This window comes from Lontra canadensis, unplaced genomic scaffold, assembly GCF_010015895.1.
Source record: "Lontra canadensis isolate GAN:19392208 unplaced genomic scaffold, GSC_riverotter_1.0 scaffold36, whole genome shotgun sequence".
Classification (NCBI taxonomy): Eukaryota; Metazoa; Chordata; class Mammalia; order Carnivora; family Mustelidae; genus Lontra; species Lontra canadensis.
Genome location: NW_022631030.1, coordinates 2,364,927 through 2,375,945, shown reverse-complemented (window position 1 = coordinate 2,375,945; position 11,019 = coordinate 2,364,927). Strand labels below are relative to the sequence as shown.

General features: G+C 45.3%; 1 protein-coding gene across 8 annotated transcripts in view; it reads left to right on the top strand.

Moving 5' to 3' along the window:
- Window positions 1-323: 323 nt before the first annotated feature.
- SIK3 (SIK family kinase 3) overlaps window positions 324-11,019 on the top strand; it is a 251,897-nt gene continuing 241,201 nt past the window's right edge. For all 8 annotated transcript variants that reach the window (XM_032868560.1, XM_032868562.1, XM_032868561.1 and 5 more), the window contains exon 1: window positions 324-629. In XM_032868560.1, the coding sequence (XP_032724451.1) occupies window positions 357-629 (273 nt within the window). In that variant the 5' untranslated portion in view covers window positions 324-356. The remainder of the gene's footprint in view (window positions 630-11,019) is intronic.

The window sequence follows — 11,019 nt, the reverse complement described above, 5'->3', positions numbered from 1 at the left end:
TGGGGCCTGGCGTCCGGCACCCCCGCCTCGGGAAGCGCGGCGGCGGCTGGGGACTGGCGGGCAGGCTCGCGGTGCCCACCGTCTCATCCCCAGAGGGGGGCACCCGGGAGCCACCGCCAGAGCAGCGGGGCCCACGCGGGAAGGTCGAGCTTGCCGGTGAGGTCACGGTTGCCATGGCTGCGGGCAGTGACGCGCGTCGGCACGTGACGCGCGGTTGCCATGGCGCCGGGTCCCGGCGGCGCGGGCGCCCCGCCTCCCGGAGTGACGTCCGCCAGGCCCCCCCTCTTTTTCCCGCCCCCCTGCCCCCTCCCCCCCGCCGGCTCCCCGCGGCCCGGGAGGTTTCACTGCACAACAAGATGGCGGCGGCGGCGGCGAGCGGAGCTGGCGGGGCTGCCGGGGCCGGAGCGGGGGGAGCCGGGCCGGCGGGCCGCCTGCTGCCTCCGCCCGCCCCGGGGCCCCCGGCCGCCCCCGCTGCCGTGCCCCCGGCGGCTGGCCCGCCGCGTCCCCCAGCCCCGGCCTCCCGCGGGCCGGTGCCTGCCCGCATCGGCTACTACGAGATCGACCGCACCATCGGCAAGGGCAACTTCGCTGTGGTCAAGCGGGCCACGCACCTCGTCACCAAGGCCAAGGTAGTGGCGCGGCGGGAGCGGGTGGCTGCGGGGCTGCGCAGCCCGGGACCGTCCGTCCGAGTGCGGCGAGGCAGGAGGGACCCGCGACAGCGAGGCTGCTGGGTCGGCGCGGCGAGCGCGGCTCGGGATAGTGGAGAGCGTTGGGGATCGGGGACACGGACGGGGAGGGGGCTGTCGGAGGGGAGTGAGGAGGGGGCGAGCCGGAGCTAGGGGACGCTGGGGATCCGGGAGAGGGTAAACTCCGCGGCCGAGGGGGCCAGGGGGGCCCCGGAGCGCGGAGACCTGGGGGACCGAGGAGCCGGCGATGGGGAGGGGGTGCTCAGCCGGGGCTCTGCGGAGGGTAGCGGAGGGGGTGACTGGAAGAAGAGGTTTGGAACTCTCACGGAGCCGGAGACTGGAAGCCAAGAGGACTCTGGAACCAGCAATTAGGAAATCCTAAGGGAATGAGGGCAGGAGGATAGGAAATGTGGCCAGCAGGATGGGGAAGACAAGGGTAAACTGGCAGCCTGGGGGAGTTAGGAGGGGAACAAGGACGCCAGGGGCATGTACGAGGGGTGTGTGGTGGGTGCAGGGTACCGGGAGATGTGAGGGACCTGGTACCTTATGACAGATGTCAATCAGCGTTTGATCGTCTAAGACTGATGGATGGTAGGAATGGGAGCCTGAGGACAGACGAGATTGTTGGAGGAGGCGATGAAGAAAATGGGAAAATAAGGAGGAAGAAAATTACTTTGCTTTTCCGCAGTAAGGGGCTTAGGGAAAAGAGGCCCAGGGCTCCCCAGGTTCATGGTGGCACTAGGTAGTCAGGGGTTAAACAATTTGGGCGAGCTGGGTTACTGGTTATTTTTAGTTGTTGGAGGGTCTGGAATCATGGACTTTCTAGAGCGTAGGGTGGGCTCTCAGCGGTGGGGGGAAAAGCCTGGGTGACAGAGGAGGTGGATGAGGAACCCAGACACTGGAGGATTACACTGGTTGGGCCCTTCGGTTCTCAAGGGATTTGTGGAGCTGTAATAGTGAAATGACCAAGGTCAATTAGGGAGCCATATAAGTACACATATACGATTTTACATATAAAATTCGTTTTTGAGGAAATGTGGGTAGCCTTCTATATTGGGAGTATTGGAATCAAATTGGTTTTGAGGACCCACAAAGCCCATTTGTACTCCAGATTTCTTGCTTTGCTCAATCTCTCACTTGAATGAATACTTTCAGTGTGGTCATTCATTGTTTCTAAATCTGCAGTTTGTGTTTTCCTTCAACCTGATGAAGAACCCTTATAGCTGCTGTCGCTTCCTACCAAAGCCACATCAATTCCTCACCTCCTCAGCCTAGCCCTTATCATTGCTGACCTGGTTTTTGCTTTTATGGCAATTGCTTCTTTTCAGAAGCCAGTAACTTGTCTGGGCCTTCTCTCCTGCTCACTCACAAGCTGGAGTTCCCTTTTCCCTCCTTTCTGTCAAAGCCTACAAGGGGCCCTTTTTACCAGGGTGGCAGGGTAGGTGGTTGTGGAAAATTGATCGGTCAGTTTCACTTCCTCTGGGGGGCCCCCTTCAGCCTTTCTGTCAGTTTTTATCAGAAGGCCTCAAGTCTGCAGGTCTGAGCTGAATGAGATACCAAAGTCCAGGGTTCTCTGATGTCACCCTCGGACCCTGAGGGGAACTAGATTGAGTGAACACTTTGGTGCTTCTCTGCCCACCCCACCCTTGCTCCCAGGTGTTTACAGTTCTGTTTACTGTTCCCTAACCGAAGTTATGTTTATAAACAACCCTAGTTGTTCGAGAGCTTTGTTCCTTGTTTCAGTATTTCCTTTTTTTTTTTTTTTAACCCCCCCCTCTCTTCTAAGTAATCACATTGAGCTCCCGTGATTATTTTGCTCTGACCTCTGGGGGATGGACGCCATGAACTTAATTGGTTTCCTGGTTTATGGTATCTACGATTGAATAATTTTGTGTCTTGCAGCCCTTGGATACACCAAAATATTGATAAAAAATTCTGTGACAGACAGGGTCGTATGTTTTTGTAAATGTAATTGCAAACAGTTGATTCTTGGCTTTATATATAAAAGAGACATTTTTATCTTCCATAGTCAGCAAAGCCAGTGGCTAATTATGGCTGATCTGCTTGCTTTCTAATTTTCGTGTGTGTGTGTGTGTGTGTGTGTGTGTGTTTCTTGGTTTTTCTCTGAGGCCTTGGTGTCCTTTAGGACTGCAGCATTTCAAACATTAGCTTGTTTATAAACGGGTGTCACTGTTTATGTTGGTTTTTATCTTTGATCATTTGTGGTGTGCAGTTATGTAATTCGTATGTATGGAAATATTTGAAATCCTGAATGAGACCGAACGAGATGGCTTGGACAATGAGTTGCATGTGTGCGAGGACCACAGCAGCCCTCATTTGTGTTTCTGTAGCAGTGTGCAATTTCCTAGTTACAGTTACAAGCACCCTATCTTGTGCTGCTTAAATTACTCTGACGACATGAGTGAAGTTGATTCCCAAGGAGTTGTCATGTGCTTGGGGTGAACGATGAGCATATTTTGGCCTGCTCCCTGGTTATCTGAATCCACTTTGGAAGGGATTCTTAAATGCTGACAGCTTAGATGTGCCTAACAGCTGTTGACATACAGTGTGATGGCCTATTAAGGCCATGGTGTGGTTATATAATGGCGAGGAAGGTGCCTAGCTAGGTACTAGTAGACGCAGAAGCTGCTGTTTCAGTTGCTTAGGGAGATAGATTTTTCTCCCCATGCACTGCAGCCTTTATTTTACTTCTGCATTCAGGTCACTTGGAACCAAAGAGAGTTATTATTTTTTTTCCCATCTCTTTCCAGAATCTATAATTTTTCGTTTTATCTTTTAGAGGTCTGTGATTGTTTTCTTTCTCCTTTTGCCCCTGTAAGGCGCTGAATGGTTAGGGCTTTTCTTAAAATCATGTCTAACCATCAGACTCAGGTAATTCAGAAGATACTTGTATTGGTCGAAGGAGGGTAGGTAATTGGTGCTTTCTGAACATCAGGGAAGTATTGACAATCACCTTTTCTTACACACACCATTCATTCCAAGGACTAAGAGGCTAAAGTAAACTTCATGTATTGACTAAGCTACTGCCCTCTGTCCGACAATAAGTGGTGAAACTGGCTTTTTCCCAAATTCTGTTAACTCTCAGACCTCCTGGAGTAGGACCCTGGGCTGAAGAGAATCAGTAGAGAAGAGGAGAGAGTTTCCTGTTAGGTTGTTGGTGATTTCTGCAGCACGGGGTTCGTGGGCTCAGGCTTGATACTGGCAGTTCTGCGGTGCCTGGGGCATCATTGCGGAACAGGTCCCAGGAGAGGAGGGTCATTTGTGACACACTTTGGTCAGCAGCTCACCCTGGCTGTCTTTGTCCTACCTTCTTTGATTTCCTTTTTTTTTTTTTCTTTTTTTGAGAAGTCTTGATCTGAGATTCTCCGGCTCTGTTCTTTTGGTAGGGCCCTGTCAAGTATTCTGCCTTCAGATGCTTACAGTCTGTCGCCTGTGCCTAATCATACTTTTACTGACTGGATGAATGGGAACAAAGAGTAGATTTTTGTTGTGTGCATTTTTAAAATGTGTATCTGACTATGCAAGTCATAGATCAAATAATTATAAGGTGTGAATTCAACACATATGTGTATCACGTGCTTGCTACTGGCTTGTGGTAAGAGCTTGAGCTTCGAGTTAGGCTGCCTGGGTTTGAATCCTCTTCTGCCTAGGAGCTGGGTGATCTTGGGTCAGTGATTAACCTTCTCTGTGCTTGGATGTGGTCATCTGTAAAATGAGATGACCGTAGTACTTCCCTCACAAGTTTGGGTGTCAGGAGGATTAACTAAGATAGTATATGGGAAGGTCCTACACCAGTGCCTGGCACCGAGTAGGCATGTGGTGAATGTCAGCAGCAGCTTCTGTTGTAAGAAAGGTGAGTAGGACAGAGCTACCCTATTTTTGCTTTTCATCTGTTTGGAACAGTTTGTGAATGCGTATGCCATTTCTTTTGTGCAGGTAGATGTCATCTTCATGATATGCTTTCAGTGTAAAGAAATGAATTAGCTGTTATTTCAGATGCAACTTTGAGTTATTTGGGTTGAACTCCCGTGGACGATGGAGTAATTTCATGAAATTGACATTTTAAAACATAATTTTCCATTAGTTCAACATTTTTTTAAAGTAAGCTCTATGCTTAACATAAGCTTGAACTCACAAGCTCTAGATCACAAGTCGCACGCTCTGCTGACTGAGCCAGCCAGGCGTTCCTAAACTTTTTTTTTTCTTCTTTAAAGCAATTATGAGACTTGTCTAATGAAAGCTGTGACTAGCACTGGCTTTTGCTTTGGGCCGTCCTGCATTTTTTTTTTTTTTAAAGATTTTATTTATTTATTCAACAGAGAGAGATCACAAGTAGGCAGAGAGGCAGGCAGAGAGAGAGAGGAGGAAGCAGGCTCCCCACCGAGGAGAGAGCCCGATGCAGGGCTCCATCCCAGGACCCTGGGATCATGACCTGAGCCGAAGGCAGAGGCTTTAACCCTCTGAGCCACCCAGGCGACCCCCATCCTGCATTTTTAGTGTGCTTGTGTAACTACTCTTTTGTTACATTGGTGATGGAACAGAGTTGATTTGCATGCACTCCCCCCCAACTCCCAGAGATTCACTTAAATCTGGTGGAGAATATGAAGAAATATTCCTACGAACTTAAGAATACATTTGCATTTGGGTGCACAGTGTACTACTTTGAAGGCCAAGGTCAGGATTCTTAACTTTCGATATTATATACAGAAAACATTTTGCCCCATGACCCCATTCCAGATGTGGACCAGCCATGACATATGGGTGTGTTGCATGGTTTAGTGCAAACTCATTTCCATGAAGAGAAAGACTCAGTGCGGGCAAGGGGCAGTATTTTCACTTCTAAGTAAGAGTTTAATGGAGCAGAGTAGATGATGCTTACACTCATGAGAAGGCCGAAAGCAAGATTCATTGTAAATAGAGAAGAGAATTGTATCAAGAAGAAAATGAAAGGACGATTACACTAGATAGATTTGAGGAAGATAGTTCCATCTTTAGATAATCTAGAAATGACTCTTGAAAGACTACTGACTTCATTTTGATATAGTTGTGATGGGGTTACTAACTTTGTTGAGATTTTGTGAAGAGCTAAGATTGATTTGGACTGGTTTCTCCAGAGTCAAAATACCAGTATTCCACTTTCAACATCAAAGCTGTTTATTTTAACATTCTGATTTTGGTGCCAGCTCCCTAGAAAGTCATAGATCTGGCTCAAGCCAGAGGTGCCCAGACTAGTTATTTCTGTGCCAGAAGTGCTGTTTTCATTTTCCAAGCATCAATCTGGCGAATGTTTTCTAGTTCACGGCATAAAAGGGAACAAAATGGATGCTTTGAAGAGAAAAAGAAGTGCTCTCTACTCACCAGAACCTCTATAATTCTAAAAGACATCAGAAATACCTTTGTACAGGGATAGAACCTTTTCCTTGCCCATCTGTTCCTTCAGCATGTGTTTACTGAATCCAGATTTTGGGTCAGGTTCTATCTTGGGCTCTTGAATTTACCAATAACAAGAGAGACAAAAAGCTCTTGACTTCTTGGAGTTTACTTTTGAATGCAAGGAGACAGACAAGAAACATGTAAACACATAACTTCATACAGTGGTAGATACCATGAAGAAAATAAATGGGCCAGAGAGTGCTGGGGAAGGGTGCTGCTTCACATAGAGTTGTCAGGGAATATCTTGATGAGATATATGTATATAGATATTTTATAGATTGTGGCTATTTTATTTCATTGTTTTTTTTTTAGAGGGGGGCAGGGGAGAGGGAGAGAATCTTAAGCCAGCCACGTCAGCATAGAGCCTGATGCAGGGCTTGGTCTCACAACCTTGAGATCATGACCTGAGCCAAAATCAAGAGGTGAGGATATTTGAGCTGACACCTGAACGATAAGAAAAAGCCAGCCTGGGAAGACTTGGAAGATAGAATTTTCAATGCAGAAGGAATGGCAGGTACAATGGTTTTGGGATAGAAATGAACTTGGTTTATCCAAAGATTAGACCCAAGGTCATGGTGCCTAGAACTTGGTGAACAAGGGAAGGATGGTAAGAAGTGAGGTTAGAAAGTTAGGGGCCAGATCATATAGGTCTCACAAGCCGTTTGATGGAATTGAGTATGAAATAGGATTGGCATCAGAGGATATCACAGCAGAGCTCTGGTATCATCTGGTTTATGTTTTTAAAAATTCATGCTGGTTATTTTATGGTTAAGGGTAAAAATGCTTTTTCTAATACATTTCTTCAGATAGAGGGAGGAGGTGTTCACTTTTAACAACTTACATTCTTTCACATCTGTAAGAGAATGACGTACATTTTCCACATAAATTAAACATGATCAGCCAATAATAGTTGCTGATTTGGAGGGGCACAAAAAAGATCTTAGACATGTTCTATTCTACCTCTGTCTTCCAGAGTCTAAAAAGATGGATTTCATGGAATTTAGAATCTTAGGCTTTTAGGGGCTAATTAAAGTAGTTTGGACCAATTATCCATTAGATTTTTGTCTCTTTGGTATCACCCCCCCCACCACCACCTTAGCAATTTGCCTAGAATCCTACAGTTAGTTAATGGCGGAGTTGGAATTAGAATCCAGGGATCCCTATTCCTAGTTAACTCTACTTTGACTCCTCCAGTCAGAGAAAACATTGTACTTGCCATCATGATCTTTTATTAAAGAAACAAGATGTACCTACTAATTGAAGTTTAAGAGATTAGCATTTCTAGTAAAACGAATTCCAAAAGTCAGATGCCAGGATAAGAGGAAAAATTTCCAAGTAGAGAGGAAGAGTAAATATACCAACACTGTATTTCACCTGTCCTTTTGGCATTATTTCACTCTGTCACTTCTGTCACTTACCAGCAGTCCTCCATGGGTCCATTGCTTGGCCTTTAAATCCTACTCAAACACCCCTTCTTGCCCCCTTGACTTGACTGAGGCATCAAAAAAGCCTTTCACGGGGTGGCAGGGTGGCACAGTCAGTTAAGCACCTGACTCTTGGTTTTCGCTCCAGTTGTGATCTCATGGTTGTGAGTTCGAGCCCTGTGTCCCACTCCATGCTCAGTGAGAGGTCTGCTTGAGATTCTTTCTCCCTTTCCCTTTGCCCTTCGCTCATGCTCTCTCTCTCTCAAAAATAAATAAGTCTGTATAAAGAAAAAAGTGTTTCAAAATACTAAGGAAGTAAAAAAAAGGAAAGCAATGAACACAGAAAAGGCAATGACCATAAACACAGTCTGCCTTATATAGTTTTCTTTCACCACTATATCTAGCTTACTCCCAGGGAATATGAGTAATTATACTTTTGCTCCGTTGGGCTGGTCTCGTCTGGTCTGTCTTTGAAGGACCTTACTGAGATGGACTCCTTACCGGATCGCTAACAATTTCTAGGGCATGGTGCCATTTTTTAACTCATTAAGAAAACTGGTCAAGAAGATACATACCCTCAATGACACAGGTGAGGGCCAAGAGAACCAATAATCTAGGACTTCTCTTACGTGGCTCTACTTTCTGGTTTAAGAGTTAGACCCAGGGGTGCCTGGCTGGCCAGTTGGCAGAACATGCAACTCTTGATCTTGGGGTTGTGAGTTCAAGCCCCATGTTGGGTGTAGGGGTTACTAAGAGCTACTATGCTTGTTCCCTAAGTAAGTGAAGGACCTCACTCATCAGGTGAGTCCCTGCCTCTTTCAAACAGTGAGTAGGTTGGTCCCTTTTGGCATAATAGTATAGTTACACTATCTCGTAGATGATTGATAACATCCAGAGAATGAAAATTATGTACATTCTTAGGGATATTTGTCCTAGTGTAATAAATAATTGTTAAATAAGTGGCCTAGGCAATGTCTTTGAGAAGCCTCAACAGCCTTGGATGAATTAGCTTGTAAAGGCTTGTTATGGATCTGTTCAGAATAAAATTCCTTCAGCTACTACAAACCTGTTGGATGAGCCATGGTGAAGTTCTGTTTAGAAATATATTTATTTAGGAGGTGTGCGATCCACTGAAGACAAGAAGTCTCTGGCTGCTACTTATGTCATGTCAGAGTTTAGTGAGAAAGGTAGGAATCTGATCGTGAATACTCAGCCTCATTTCCTAGAAACTGAAAAGGAAGGAGTGGTACACCCATGGCCTGTTCAAGCTTGTCTGTGTGGGCTGCGCTCACTCAGTTGGATACTTTTGGCTAGTTGTCTTAGACTATATTTAGGTTTTGATTAGGAAGTTCTGAGAATTTTCAAATTTCTGCCTAGTTTCAGCTCTAGTATGTACATGCTTACCACCAGTGTGCTTTACTTCCCTTTGCTCCCTTATGAAGAACTGAATGCCAAGATTCAGGTTAGCTGATCACATTTCTTTAAGACTGAGATTTTTTGTGGAAGAAATTTTTCATTCCATCCATCCATCCATCCACCTATCAATCCATCCAGTAAACTTTTTTTTTTTAAAGATTTTTATTTATTTATTTGACAGAGAGAGATCACAAGTAGGCAGAGAGGTAGGCAGAGAGAGGAAGGGAAGCAGGCTCCCTGCTGAGCAGAGAGCCTGACGTGGGGCTCGATCCCAGGACCCCGGGATCATGACCTGAGCCGAAGGAAGAGGCTTAACCCACTGAGCCACCCAGGTGCGCCATCCAGTAAACTTTTAAAAATTATTTATCAAAAGCCAGGAATGGATGCTATCTGGCACAAAATTCAAGAAGTGCAAATTTGTATATAATGAAGTTAAGTCTGCCTGCTACTCTGGTAGTCAGCCACACAGCTTTTTTTTTTTAGTCTTGTTTCAGAAATATTTATTAAGCTCTCATCTGGATCAGTCTAAATGCTAGAGGGTGTTTGTGACATGCTTGAAGTTTCTAGAAATAACTTAAAGTTAAAAAAAGACAGAAAATAATGTAGCTTTTAATGCTCCTTAGGAGGCACAGTGTGATAATTTAATGGAAGCTCCATGAGGGCAGGGATTTTAATCTGTTGTCTGCTGCTGTAGTCTCAGTGCCTGCTACAATGTCTGTAAATACTCATTTAGTGAATGGATATCAGGATTTTAAAAAAAGGGAGCTAAGTTTCTTTCTATAACCTTAATATATCTTTTAGAATTTTATGATTGAAATTTTCTATCTCCAGTTAAGACATTAAAGAAAAGTAATTTTCTGTTTTTGTTTTTGGTTTTTTTTTTTTTTTTCCCTCAACAAATCTCTAGGTAAGGAGATTCCACAAGCTTTCTGGGCAAGTGGTTTATTTCTGGCACATCTCAAACTTTCATTACCAGGAAGTTCTCTCTATCTATAATAAATCCCACCATTGAAATTCTAGTCCATTTATTTTTTACTTTTTTTAAGATTTTATGTATTCATTTGACAGACAGAAATCACAAGTAGGCAGAGAGGCAGGCAGAGAGAGAGGAAGGGAAGCAGGCTCCTCGTCTCTATCCCAGGACCCCCGGGATCATGACCTGAGCCGAAGGCAGAGGCTTTAACCCACTGAGCCACCCAGGGGCCTCTAGTCCCTTACTTTAAAGGGAAGGTTCTTGGGTATCCAGGCTCCCCGGAGGTTATTTCCTTGTGGGTAGGTTGTTTCCTTGAGAAGCCCCCAGTGCTGTATTCAGCGTGGTTAGCCAACCCCAGGCTTTGCCTCTTCTGCCCTGGAGCTTCTCTTCCTTAGCAGACTCACCACCAGTCTGTCTTGGGCTGCTAGCACTTCCTAAAATAACTTTAAACTCTGTGTTGAGTTACCTCTGGTTCTTTTCTTTATACAAAGTGATCTGATTTAAAAACAAAATGACGGGACGCCTGGGTGGCTCAGTTGGTTGGACGACTGCCTTTGGCTCAGGTCATGATCCTGGAGTCCCGGGGTCGAGTCCCGCATCGGGCTCCCGGCTCCGCGGGGAGTCTGCTTCTCTCTCTGACCTTCTCCTTGCTCATGCTCTCTCTCACTGTCTCTCTGTCAAATAAATAAATAAAATCTTTAAAAAAAAATAAAAATAAAAACAAAATGACTTTGGGTCACTGGCCCTTAACTTAAAGGGTTACTTTTAATGGTCCTTACCATTAATAGATTAATTCAACTGGTATTTGTTGTGTCATCCGTATGGAAAAAAAAATAGCAACTGTTGGTCCTAGAGGACAAGAAGATAAATTTTATTCTCTTCAGGGTAGACTCTAGGTGAAGTTAAAGGAGCAGTTGAATGCTTACAGCTTGAGCCTGATGGAGGAGGAAGAGAAGAGGTAGACAGCATAAACTCTTACTCCAGCCCGATAGCTGATTATTACTGGACTTTCTTCTACCCCTTTGCCCTGTTTTTGTTTTTGTTTTTTTCTGATTACAAAAGTAAT